The sequence below is a fragment of the Girardinichthys multiradiatus genome, chromosome 11 (genome assembly GCF_021462225.1).
Source record: "Girardinichthys multiradiatus isolate DD_20200921_A chromosome 11, DD_fGirMul_XY1, whole genome shotgun sequence".
Lineage (NCBI taxonomy): Eukaryota > Metazoa > Chordata > Actinopteri > Cyprinodontiformes > Goodeidae > Girardinichthys > Girardinichthys multiradiatus.
In genome coordinates this window covers 37,629,460-37,643,718 of record NC_061804.1, presented here as the reverse complement: position 1 = coordinate 37,643,718, position 14,259 = coordinate 37,629,460, and the positions used below count along the sequence as shown (strand labels likewise).

The following is a 14,259-nucleotide window of genomic DNA, read 5'->3' as shown; positions in this document are numbered from 1 at the left end:
ACCATGTGCATCCTGAAGGCGGTGACGTGTATCAGGATGACAATGCACCAATACACACAGCAAGACTGGTGAAAGATTGGTTTGATGAACATGAAAGTGAAGTTGAACATCTCCCATGGCCTGCACAGTCACCAGATCTAAATATTATTGAGCCACTTTGGGGTGTTTTGGAGGAGCGAGTCAGGAAACGTTTTCCTCCACCAGTATCACGTAGTGACCTGGCCACTATCCTGCAAGAAGAATGGCTTAAAATCCCTCTGACCACTGTGCAGGACTTGTATATGTCATTCCCAAGATGAATTGATGCTGTATTGGCCGCAAAAGGAGGCCCTACATCATACTAATAAATTATTGTGGTCTAAAACCAGGTGTTTCAGTTTCATTGTCCAACCCCTGTATATTCATGTTGCTGATGCCCAAAGTGCTTGTTTGTGGGAGCTACTCTCGCACTCAATGTCCGCAAATAAAATTATTTAAGAGAAACAGTCACAACATGCATTTGCAATTCAGGAATGTACACAAATTCATCGTGGACTTCAGTATAATATAGTATAATAATATAAGTATAATAATTTGGGGCTTTTACTTGCAAATTTAACAGTTTTTTCCCAGGGTGGAGTGATTATACCACAAATAACTTCTAAGAAATTGAAAAACAAGAACAGGGTGCACAAGTTTGAACTTATTGTGGATTTTCTCTAATTCAAATGAGGTTCAAATTATAAATACAGAATCAGATATATACAAACACCTCTACTAATATTTGGATAAATGTCCCTTAACAAGTTGCAGAAAAACCAAATATTTTTTGTAAGCACAGCAAGATTCTGACATAATTATGGTTGGATGTTTCACCCCTCTTATCAGAAATGAAACAGCTAATTTAAATTGGTCAGTTTAATGCCACAGACAGGATTTTAAGCATAGCCCACCAAATCTTCAATCAGATATGGGCCCGGGCTATTCCAGAAGTTCAATATAAACCTGTTTCTTTCCTTTTCAAAACCAGTTTGGATACATGTTTGGGTTCATTCTCTTTTTGTAACGCATCTAGCTGTAAAATAAGGAGAAGTTGAAGGTCTAAGATGCAGCCCATTTTCTTCATTGTTCCCACCACTTTTGCAATGCACCAATACAACTAGCAGGGAGACAGATGATCATACTGCTACCATAATGACTGACAGTTTGAAAACCTTATGTTGAATCCTCTAAACATGCTCCTTGTCATTCTTGCCAAGCCACTCAATCTATGGCTCTTCTGACCGTAAACCTTTCTCTAAAAGTTTGACTTGTAAAACTGATTGGTTTACAATTTCATGTGATAAGTGACATTGAAGTTCCAGCATCATCCAGGATAGAATTGACTTCTGCCTTTGTAGTTACAGGTTTGAAATATGGGAAATCTGGTTGTTCCAACCAGACGATCCCAAACACAAATCAGAAATAGTTGTCGAAGGCTAACATCTAGCTTTCCGAAAAGCCTGGATGCCAATTCACTTTAAAATTGATAGACTATGCTCAACAGTTAGGTCGATGGCAAGGAAACCAACTTGTTTCAATAAACCCTGCCAAGAAGAGAGCCAGAATGATGCCAGATTTTTGCTTATGGTCACCGTGAGTGGTGGAAGAAATCTGCTAATGGACATTTACCTAAATATTAGAGGGAGATTATGTACATATGAAACCAGATATTTAAACATACCTTTTAAGAAAAACATAACATTTTTCCTTATTGACATGAAATCAGACAAAATGTTTACTGTTTTCGTTCACTTAGGTTAACAGAGGAAATTTCTATTTGTTAAATGAATGGCTTCCATATGTCTTTGGGTCTGGTAGAATTGCTTTTAAACCTGTATGACTTTTGGTCAAATGTTTTGCATATCCCTAAATAAATAAAGAATTGAGTCAGGTTAGTAGGCCACATTGATTGCACAAAGCTTATCGGCTCTGCCTACATATTTCCTATGTAAATGAGATTGTGTTTTTGTAATGGCCATTCCAACACATCCACTTTGCTGTCTTTAAACCACTTTGTAAATAATTTGGAAGTATGCTCAGGATTGTTGATGTCTTAAGATGTTGCTTCAATATTTTGCCCTAATGTTCTTTCCTCATAATGTAATCTATTTTCTATTTTCTCCTGCAAGAAATCACCTACAAAACATCCCTGTAGTTTTAACGATGGTCATAATGGTCAAACATTTCAAGTATAGTTTCATCAGACCACAGAATCTGTCTGCAAAAATTCTTTGTCCCTAAGTACATTTGCATACTTTAATCTGGCTTTTTGTGTTGCTTTTGGAGTAATGGCTTCTTCTCTCTGAGTGGCCAATCCCAATATGCTCATTTCACAGTGGGTTATCACACTCTCTTACCAGGCTAAGCCAGCATCTTCACAAGGTCTTTTGCTTTTGTTCTAAGAGGGATTCGCTCTTTGCATATAACTATTTGAACAGATGATCGTGATACCTTCCGGCACCTGGACATCGTACTACAGACTTGTGACGGTCCACAATTCTCTTTCTGACATTTTGGAAGATTTTGATTTTTCCCATGATGTCACACAAGGAAGCAGAGTGCCCCATTTTATGTTGTATACAAATATAAGGTTTCAACTGTGTGATTTTGGCCTTGTGGTGATCAGAAAATCCATAAAAACTACAAAGTTCTTTACCCACTTGTTGTTTTTGAAAATCATTAAAGTTGTATGTCCACGTGTCATTAACAAACCCCAAATTATTATGACATTCATTCCTATAGTGTGTGTACATGCCCAACATGAACTTAAAATTATATGTATGAGACATCCCAGTACTCACCCTTTGACCAGCTCCACAACAATGAAGTCACTGCCATCTCCGGAGTTATATAGTATCAGACCATCAGCACTGGTGGTTTTAAACTGGAAAAATAGGTGCATGGAAGCATAGGCCTGCAACGTGGAAAAGGCCAAATAGCTGGCTTGAGTTAGAAAAGTTACAGGATTGGCCACAATGTGTCTCATGCCAAAACGAGCATTAAGCTCGCAGAAGGAGATGTCTCCGTTCTTGCACTGGTCCAGATAGAGCATCCCATTGAAGGAGAGTGCTTGCAAGTGGCCAATGAAATTGGAGGGCATCACTGAGATGAAGCGCCGCTCTGTCATGATTCCTGTCTCGATGTTGTTGAACTCCAGGCGGGTGTGTGCACCAGTCATGTAGCCTACAGAACAAAGCCATTTATCTTAATCTGCTAAAACACCTTTGACAAGCCCAGACTTGTTTTCTCAACTCTACCTTCCATCGTCACATTGTCTACAGATAACTGCAAGTTCTTCCCACGCCGCGCCACCTTCACTGTGTGCCACTCGTTGTCATTCAGCTTCTCGCCTACAAGGAGAGTCTCTGGTCCCTTGCCTAAGAGGAGAAAGTGTCAAGTGACAATCATATCGCAGGGGCGCACTATGTTCTCACACAAGCTCTTAACTTCAGAAGCGCTCATATGGTGAATACATCCATTTACTTATCACTCACACATACGGCAGAAACATTCAGCAGACAGAAATAATTAAAATTTACCCTTTTTCAAAGTAAAATACGGAACAAAAAACTTACAGCAGAGCCATTTTCAGGCTAAATATTTATCGTCTATTGAGACATTTGTGTGATCTCTGTTGAAGGGCTGTGTTGGCTTACTCATAAAAATTCAAGTTTCAGATTTTCTTCACTACCCTCTGCATTTGGCTTAAAAATAGGTCACAGTGCAGAGGCTTGCCACTGCAGTACCGTCAACCCGAATCAGTGCCTATGCAACAGGCCGACACGGCAGTTCAAAGGAATTCTGACATCGCTTGGGAAACTAATTGGCCATGGCTAAGCTGACTTTGCCTTTAGGGGTTTGTCTGTCTAATTGTGCTCAGGGCACAGGAGAATTACAGGGGACACATAGAGGGCAATAAAGGAAAAACATCAGCTGGTTTCCGAACAATACACTGTTTCATCCTCTGGAAAATAAAACCTGCGCCTGGAGACCTTGTCCAGCTGCAAATTAAGTGTCTCCACACTGCACATTGCATGACAGTGCTGAATATTGGCTATGCACTCTGGGAGGATCAATAACATAAAATCTCCCATCTTTTGCATTCGTTAGACTTACTTAGATGTGGAAAATACACACCACTCTGTGGACTCAAGTACAGCTGAAAAGCAGAAATGTTTACCTTGTGGATCACTATCATGAAATCAGACATACTGGCAAAATTTGCTGTAATGAAATAGGAGTGTGCAGGTTGCAGGCTAGAGGAGGCTGTTCATCTAATCTGTGCTGCTCACAGGGGATCTTTGCTGCTATCTAAACATACGAGGCCAAACACACTAACACCAAAACAGAAAAAAGATGTGTTACTTCTCTGACAAGAAAGTCACACCAGATTTTGGTAACAAACAAGGTGCTCACACATTTAAAAAATCTAAATAAACCTTTCCATCAAATAAAGTTAAATTTAATAAAGAGGAAAGGCACATGGAATAAGTATTGATCACGATCACTGAACTTTTTTAGTAATTACAGCTTCAAGACGTCTCCTGCATAGACAAAAAGTTATTGCATGCATTGCTTAGGTGTGATTTTGAAATATTATTCTGCATTAACTGTCTTTAAATCTTTAAAGCATCAGGATGCCTCTTCCATGCAATCTAATCTTTAAGGTGGTTTATTTTTTCCTCAGAAATCACTTGACACGTTCTCTGGGTGTATGCTCGGTATTATTGTCTTGCTGAAAAATCCACCCTTGTTTCATCTTCAGATTCTTATCAAGAATGTCCTGGTCTATTTTTCCATTTATATGAAGTTTGCCAGTAGTTTACTAAAAACAGCTGCACACCATGATATTCCAAAATTTCAAACTTCGCTGTTAATATGATGTTCCTAATATGATATGCAGTCATTTTATTCAGCAGTGGAGTGCTGTACAGTGAGCGTACATTAAAGCCATTGCCACTGAGAACAATTACTTATCATTTATATATTTAAACTGCTAATTCCAACACCTCTGAAGCTCTCTGTGAGTTGTCCCTGGCTCTGAACAAGTCTTCAGATGTGTTTTTGGACTCCTTTGTCAGAAATCTTGCAAGAAGCATCAGGCATGCTTTTTTTCTGAATTATGGCACAAATGGTATTCACTGGGGCTGCACAGTGAATACCTGATACCACTGTTGCCCTGCAGATAGAAGCTGTAGGGTTTGATTCCCAGCCAGTGATGGAGTATGCATGTTCTCTCCAGCGGGCAACTCCTCCCACAGGATGCATGTTCGGTTAACTGGCTACTATAAACAGGAGTGAGTGCACACAGCCCTGTATATCTCTGTGATGGACTGGCAACCATGAAAGGCTGTGTCCTGCCTGTAGCCCATTGACAGATCAACCCCCGCCCACCCTCTACAACTATGCATGTTTTAAACAAAGTTTAGAAATACTTTTATCTAGCATGAGATGCTTCTTGTGCAATGCCTCACTAGCCAGAAACATTTTTATAGGCCATATAAGAGGACTTAACCAGCAATGAACTGACAGTGATATGGAACGTTCCAAACACTGACAGATTTTAACTTTTCTTTTGACTTTCTGTGCCTTTTTCCACCTCTATTTGTCTTCAATAATTATTCCCTGTGTCATTTCATTTGATTGCAAATAACATTATTAATATTATATATTTTTTTGTTGTATTTGTTATTTTGAATTCTTTGTATATCACAATTACCTGGGTTGTTCCCAACAACTGCTGTGAATTTAATCTTAGTAGCCTCATTAGAAGTGTACAGTTAATCCCAAACATATTCATTTCTTGCCAGATTTAGATGTGAAATTATTCTCATTTAACCAATAAGGTTTGTCTGGTAGGACATGAGACAGTCGTTGAGGTTGGAAGGCCTCATCACCCTAATCCACAGATTCTCTATCAGATTCAAGTGGGACTCTGGCTGGACTGCTCCAAAACTTTAACATTACTTCAGCCAGAAGGAACATGCTGGTAAAATCTCTTTTAATCTAAATCTGCCAGAGGTATGAATAATGTTGGTTTTAACTGTATTTGCTGAGTAAAATATATAATACACCTATTTTACTCAAAATAAGTTGTGTTGGATCCTTAAAGGGCAAAATATGTTCTATTTGCAGTGTTTCTAGATATAAAAAATGTTTTATTATTTAAACAAAAAGTAGAAAACTGCATGGTCATGTTTGACAAGTGAAATGCTCTTCATAAAACATTGTCCTCTACATGTTTCCTTCCCATCTTAGTACATTAGTTGATTTTAAAATATAAAAGCATCTGCATCTACTGTATACTGTTTTTGGACTGGAACCCTACAGTGTGATTTAACACAATAATCCCTTTCTGGCTTCATGAATGTCAGTTCAACTTCTCCTCAGTCACTGGTCCATACCTGAATTTTGTGCTTCAAAGATAAATTTGTTGCTGCAGCAACACTCCCCTGGTTGCTTTTTAAAATTGTCCTTCATGAGTTCAACAAATGCTGAAAAGATATTCTTGTAGAAAACATTTAAAAATTAATCAATTGTTGCAAATCAAAGGTTCTATTAACTTAGTCTATCATAAATATAAATGAAGTGCATATAATGAAAGTGAATCTTCCAGATAAAAATCTATCTTCAATTCAGCAGGAGGTACTGAGATGGTGGACTGTGATGTGTATTCTCCCAGACATCTGACTGTAAACTCTTTGAAATTTAGCTTCCTTTCAAAGAGCCTTCACTTCACAAGCTCGGCTTCCAGAGGCTCAGGCTCGAGCTGCACTTGTAAGGAGTCTGTTTTGTCCAGTTTGATCCTCACTTAAAATTGAATTTGATTAATACTCTCAAACAAAGACAACTTCAAAGGCGCCGCAGCGGCTATACAGGTCATCCCTGTGAGCGCGCTGAGACCCGGGCATGCGTGACATGCATGTTAATCCAAGCGTGTTATTGTCATTCTGTAATTTGGTGCATCTTATTTCAGAAGTATCTAGTGCCCCATTATTCTGCAGTTATGCGAGAATTAATCAGGAGTGCTGTAACAGGATTTGTTCACATAACTTCTACCATCCCTGTGTGCATCCAGTTATGGATGGTTTCTGGGAACTCTCTGCAGAGAGGCTCGTTCTCTGATTCTGTCAGCATTAAACCACAGTCAAAACATAACATCAAATATCTTAATTATTAACCTTGAAAATAATGTGTTGATGTCCTCCATGAAATTAATAAAACACATATATTTTTAATTGGCTCAGAGGTTTCGATGATTCTTGGTTCAGCTTCTATGAAAGCCTCTTTAATCAAATCTGCCCATTAAGCTCTTGCACAAGCCATTGTTTCTGGAATATATCTGGAAACTATTTAATTTTACACATACAACACATATGTTCTATGATCAATATGTGACAGTGTAATGCCATCTACTGGCACACAGAGGGACTGTATTATGCAAACAGAAACAAGGAAAAGTAAAAACTGCTTGTTTCTTTTTCAGCCAATTCAACCATGTTTTTATCCTAATACAGATATGCATCTGTATTTTTTTCTACTTAGGGGAAGAAATATTTCAACATTACCCCTATGGTGACAATTCACACACATGCATAAACATCCCCTCTACTTACCTTGATCAGATAAAGAAAGTGCAATCAATTGAACATAGGGGGCAGCAGATTAGTATTATGGATGTGCAGTAAATCTGTTGCACAGGCAGTTCTGTGCCTTTTCAAGACGTTAAAGCTTCATCTTGAACTAGTAAATTAACAGGATTGCAAGCTGAGTCCGAATCTCATTGAAGTGTAAATGTTACTTTTGTGAGTCCATTAAAAGCTGCCTTAAGGTTTTCATTTCAGGCATTAAGAAAAGCAACAAAACAAACACTGATCCTGTCAATCATTGAGAAATAGAACATTTAGACATTTTATTCTAGAATAATCACCCTACCTTTGTGTTATTCTAGAATAACACAATGGTTGCAAATGACCTGGCTTAAAGTGATATATTTTCTAAGCCTCCACATATAGTATGCTCACCTCTTCCATGGTGAGACATTTGATCTGTTTCTAACATTGCTGTAATCTCAGCCGGAACCTAAATTGCCTGCCTCTTGCTATCGGGTGAGCACCACAATCATGATAAAATCGGATAAAAAATACCACTCCATTTTACAAGACTGAATATCAGAAAATCAGTTCTGCTGATCTAGTAGAAGGTCTTCCTTTGATGTTCAGCTCTTTTTGAAGGACTTAAACAGCACGTTCTTTTAATGCTTTTTATTCCTAACAAAGGTTTTATTTTGGATCTGATTTAAAAGTTTTATGGGTTCATTCTGTTTATTTAGCTGGATATAAGGTCCAGAATTAATCTGTAATTAATAGTCATTATTGGGAAAATAAGTGTTCATTGATATATAATGTCATTTTCTGCATTATACAAAAGTCCACATAAAAGTTAGGCAATCATGAAGACATCTCGGAATTCATGCAAGAGTTGTCTTTATTGTTTTGTTTCCATACTCAATTACTGAGCATTGCTTATTATAAGGTAACATTTAGGGTATATACCGATCCAGTACCAAGTATCAGGGTCACAATCAAGACACTTTTAAATGATTATTGTCAGAGATTCTGGCTAAACTCAACTCTCGATACCCGTGGTTGGTGTACTATATGTGATCAGTTATTCTAGCTTAACGCTAGTTTAGCCTTGCTGACCTTATGTTGAAACAGCATATAAACACTGCCCTGAAAAAATGTCTATTAACATATTTGAGTGAGTTAGGTGGGACTTAGACACAATCCAAATGTAGACCATGTTTTAATAATAAAATCAAATGTGGTATTTTACCGCACTTTAAAGCATGGTATTGGTTCATTACTGTTAATGAAACATCACATTGGGACTGGATATTGGCTGAGGTGTATTCTTAAAATACATTGCAAAGCATATGTGACAAAACATTCTGATCAATTCTCAAACATCCTCAATTTAGGGTTATCTCTGCTCTTTAGCTGCAGTGTTTACTGTTGCTTGTTTCTGAGACTCAGACCTGTTTTTCCCATGAGAAACAACTGCAGATTAAACTTGAACTGAACCCATTTATCTGGCCTGAGAGCCAATTAGTAAAATTCAAACAAATAACAGACTCAATGGCAGTAGACTAGTGTATGTCAAATTTAGCAACATCTGATTACTGCATTATGGAGGTAAAATAATTACAAAACATGTAACTAGATTTTTTGTTTTTCTGAGCAAAGCACAACAGGATCTAATTACATTTAGCTGTGCAGCTGTTCACTGAATAAAGGTCTCATTTTTGCTATTATCTGTATAACGATGCTTCAGAAAAACTACAGCAACAGTAAACAAGAAGAATGTTCTGTGTCACGAGGGACAAAAAGAAAAGAAGCACATATGTAAATATATCACAGTGCATGTTCTCTAAATCACGGAACAAAAGATAATCATAGGAGACACTTACTGAGATTACAGTCTATCCTGATACAATCTGGTGAGAGAGAGAGTGAAATGGTGAGATTAAAAGAAAAAAAGAACAGCACAAAGAGGAGAATAATTCACATCCTTCAAGGTATATTCTGCAGACAGTTCAGTGCTTTTCAGAGCCCACCATCCGGGGACAGCCTTGAGAGTCTAAACCGCCACTTTCCTCCCTGCAGTTTTCATAACAAACCAGTGAGAGAAAGGACAAAGCTCACTGTGTGTCTGGCTCTGCTGGAGGCATAACACAGCACATCAAAGTTAGGAACAATAAGAGCTTTATTGACCGTAAAAGTAAAGGTGCACCAGCTTTTCTGTGTTTTTTGCATCAGTACCAGCTCTGGTGAGGCCGCTTACGCTCAGCTTTTGGCAGAGTTTGATTGTTTCAGAAGCCGTGACTGATAGTTTTACTGACATGAGCCCTGGGGTAAATCAGCAAACATGCAGCGCTGTGAGGAAAGTCGTCTGAAGAAGATAACAAAAATAGAAAATGGAACGTGCTAAATTTGACCATGCCATGCAGCCGATATGAAACAACTTCAAGCTTATCAGCAATACAACCAAAAAATTTACGATAACGATCATGTTAGACTGGCTTCTAAACATTTGCAAGAACTACGCAATAAACTGATTATATGTTGTAAAATCGAATATTTAATACTACTTAAAAATATAGGCTGTAGCATATTTTTCCATCTATTGTTTTATTGTTGATAATTTTGATCTAATTGCTTGATAAAACAAGTGATACAGGCAATCCAAGTCAATTAATCCCATTGACAAATATGTAACCCCATTCTACATCCAAACATCCTACCTTCATTTGTACGTTCAAACGAACCTTTTTATATCCATTCCATACCGTTTTAGTTTATTTAATTGAACTGTTTAATATAGTCTGAAGACATTGTAATACTCCCTATTTTCCTCTTTTGGTTCAGATTGCCGTTTGGACTTTCATGAACTTTGAGTGAAATATGACCCTCGATCAAGCCCTCAAAACTCAATCAAAACTCTTAGCAATCTCCTGCTGGTAGACATTATTTACTGAAGTAATAAAACCACAGTTCCCTATAGTATACTATACGATGAGTATGGAAAATTACATTAAATCATTAATTGTCAAGGAGGGAACAAACCAGCAGGAGGAAATCCAGCTCTTTAGGTTCGGCTCAGTTAGAAGAGTCAAATGTTACGATCGTTAATCTTCATTAAGTATTATTCAGAGACTTTTTATTATGGCCTATTTTAACAATAGTGAATTTTTCATTTATTTTTTATGAGAGTTTTCATTAGAGCCTTATTTTTCCTTTTAATTAGAAGAATTAGTTGTGTATAAGATTTTCATTAAACATTTAAACTGAACAGCATAAATAAACACCAAATTCTCTTCTCTTCTCTCCCTACTGCTCCGTTTACCTTGCCTGTATCTCTGCTCATACTGTGCTCAGAGAGTTTGTCCAACTTCCTTCTTTCATACCATGGCACAGCCAGCCTGAGGTTGTAGCAAACTAAGACCCACTGCTTAGGGTCACCCTACTGACCTGAGGGCCTAGAAGTCCCCGAATTCTCCTACAGTATCAATCCCAGATCTTTTTTAGTTGTTGTTTGAATACAAGTTTTATGAATGAGGTGACTTTTTGAATGGAAATTCTTAATTCATGTACAAAATTAATATTAAAAAATAATAAAATCTTAACGATTTAGTTCCAGCTTACATAGTTTAAAACCATTTATCCCAAGTGTTGTTAATTCGATAAATAATACAAACATTGTTGGCTTGCTCGTTAACTCTACAACATGTTTCCTTGAATTATCAATGTGCAAACAGTTAATTGCAGTGGTGCTGTGGTGCTTGGTGGGCTCCTAAATACATTTCTGTTTAGGACTCCATTCAACATGGGATAACCCTGTATATTGCAATAATCATAGTCAGATTTGCATGCGATTGGTCATATGCTGTACCAATTAAAATAAAGTCTGGCCCCTGCTTTGCATGTGATCTCAGTAGAGCTGAGCAGAAGCTTCTGAAGTTTGGACTCTCACCGAGAGGAGCTGGTTCCTCACAAATAGTGGGCTTTTAGAATGGACTCGTTCACAAATGACATGCCACTATTACAAATCATCCCCCAAGTGAGCTTAGTCTCCTGCAGCAGAGGGCTGCAATTATTTTTTAACTACAAAACGTCCAAAACTTGGTACTAAATGTTGAACGGTCGAAATGACCAGCACAGGACAAAGGCAACATTTATTCATCTATTTTATTTTTTCTATTTAAAAGTAGAGTCAAACGTTTAGGCTGATGCACCTCTATTCAAAGAATCCACACTATTTCAACTAAAACTGCAATTAAGCCTCGTTCTGAAGACTTAATAGCAATATATATTTTCCAAGTTAAACAGGGAGGAAAAGTAGCGATTTGCACAACCTGCAGCCACAGTCAAACTTACACCTTAGGAAATGAATAAAGCACAAACCTGATGCACTTTTAGAGTTGTTTGATTTTATCTTGCAAATTTACAAAGAATATGTAAATTTTTAGACTCCAAATATCCCCCACTAAGGTTCTGAAAAATTTAAGCAACCTGAAGAAATTTTCAAGAATACACAGGTGTAAGTCAGGTGGCGGTCGAGTGCTCTCAAGCTGTCAACCATCACAGAGCAGTGGAAAAAGACAGCCAGAGACCAGGGAGTTTTCTGATGCAAGTGTGTGTGGTGTTTCTTTGAGAGTGTGTGTGTGTGTGTGTCCATCACTGGCGCTCCCTGCTCAGTGAAGTGACTCTAAACTGGACAAGCCAGCAAATGTGAAGGGAAGGAACGACAATGAGACCATCTAGTTTAAGTAGTGATATTTCAGCGTAATGATGGATCAGGTCTCTGACTGCCCTCTCCTTGAACTGCAGACAAGCCATTGAAGGGCTGATAGAGCCGAGACGGCCGGGTGGGACCCGACCCCAGGATGAGCTGAGAGGAGAGAGACAGGAAGACAGGTATAGGTAGAGGGAAATAAAGAGGCAGATGAAACATGCACACATACAGTTGTTTAAAAAGGCACAACATCCCTTGTTTTTTGTATTCAAATAAACTCCTTGAAAAGGTTTGTGTTCGATTAAGTTGGTGAAATCATTTTATGTCAGACTAAAACGCTCATCATTTAAAAACTTTAACTGAAGTCATTACTGAAATCATAAAGATTTATTGTGCTATTAAATATACCGTCATGATCCACTTGGATGTTTAGCTCTTGGTTTTCATTTGTGTTTTAAAAATTTCTGAGCTCTTTAGTTTTTCAGTTGTTTTGTGTTTTCTGTCCTCTGTATTTGTTAATTAGTCACTTTACCTTAGTGTCCCTGTTTGCTCTTCTACACAGCTGTTCTGCTCACCTGGCCCCTGTGTCATTCCTCAGTATATATGCTTACAGGTTTTCATTATTTATTGCTGGTTACTCCTGAAGCCAATGCTTCATATCCTGTTTTACTCATGCATTGTCTGTAAGTTTCTTGATATCTTTATCAATAAAACCTACCAGGGGCGTTTTTAGGGTCTCAAAACATTGGGGGCTTTAGCCCAAATCCAAAATATTTAGATTTCAATAAGACAAATTATAGGTAATTTAAAATTAAAATAATGTAGGACATATTGTACCAGTTCTCTGTCTCGGCTGGTTTTAGACTGAATTTCAATTATTGTGAATCAAACAAAAAAGGTTTGTAACAATTTTACTTTTTATTTTTGTTAGAAGCTGAATGAAGGACAAGGAGAAGCAGAGTTTAGGCCTGATGAAAAACCATTTTGCTGAAGCAAATAATGACATATTATATCCCCTCCTTGAACCGCCACCTTAACATGGTGGAGGGGTTTGAGTGCTCGAATGATCCTAGAGGCTATGTTGTCTGGGGCTTAAATGCCCCTGGTAGGGTCTCCCATGGCAAACAGGCTCTAGGTGACGGGTCAGACAAAGAGCGGTTCGAGAATCCCTCATGATGACTACAGAATCGAGGCACGTGACGTCGCCCGGTCCGGCGGAGCCGGGGTCCCACCCTGGAGCCAGGCCTGGGGTCGGGACTCGTCGGAGAGCGCCTGGTGGCCGGGTTGCTCCTCGCGGGACCCGGCCGGGCCAAGCCCGAACGAGAGACGCGAGACCATCCCCCAGTGGGCCCACCACCTGCAGGGGGAACCGTGAGGGACCGGTGCAAAGAGGATTGGGCGGCGGACGAAGGTGGAGACCTCGGCGGCCCGATCCCCGGATGCTTAGGCTGGCTCTAGGGACGTGGAATGTCACCTCACTGGGGGGGGAAGGAGCCTGAGCTGGTGCGGGAGGTCGAGAGATATCGACTAGAAATAGTCGGGCTCTCCTCCACGCACAGCATGGGCTCTGGAACCCATCTCCTTGAGAGGGGCTGGACTCTCTTCTACTCTGGAGTGGTCCGCGGGGTGAGGCGGCGGGCTGGGGTGGGTTTGCTTGTTGCCCCCCAGCTCAGCCGTCTCGTGTTGGGGTTTACCCCAGTGGATGAGAGGGTCGCATCCCTGCACCTTCGGGTCGGGGAGAGGTCTCTGACTATCATTTCGGCCTACGGGCCGAGTGGTAGTGCGGAGTACCCGGCCTTCTTGGCCCCCTGTCGGGGGTGCTGGATAGTGCCCCTCCTTATGACTGTCATAACGAAATAAGGCAACACAGCGCATATATATACAATTAAAGATGAACAAGGAGAATTATACCTTTTTAAAATACTGTGATTTCTTATGTTT

General features: G+C 39.1%; 1 protein-coding gene across 3 annotated transcripts in view; it reads right to left on the bottom strand.

Annotated features, from left to right (window-relative positions):
* The window catches only part of nrxn2a (neurexin 2a), a 251,685-nt gene that overhangs the window by 140,167 nt on the left and 97,259 nt on the right, over nucleotides 1-14,259 (bottom strand). For all 3 annotated transcript variants that reach the window (XM_047378533.1, XM_047378530.1, XM_047378531.1), the window contains 3 exons: nucleotides 9,494-9,520; nucleotides 3,279-3,398; nucleotides 2,823-3,204 (listed from right to left, as the gene is read on the bottom strand). In XM_047378533.1, the coding sequence (XP_047234489.1) occupies nucleotides 2,823-3,204; nucleotides 3,279-3,398; nucleotides 9,494-9,520 (529 nt within the window). The remainder of the gene's footprint in view (nucleotides 1-2,822; nucleotides 3,205-3,278; nucleotides 3,399-9,493; nucleotides 9,521-14,259) is intronic.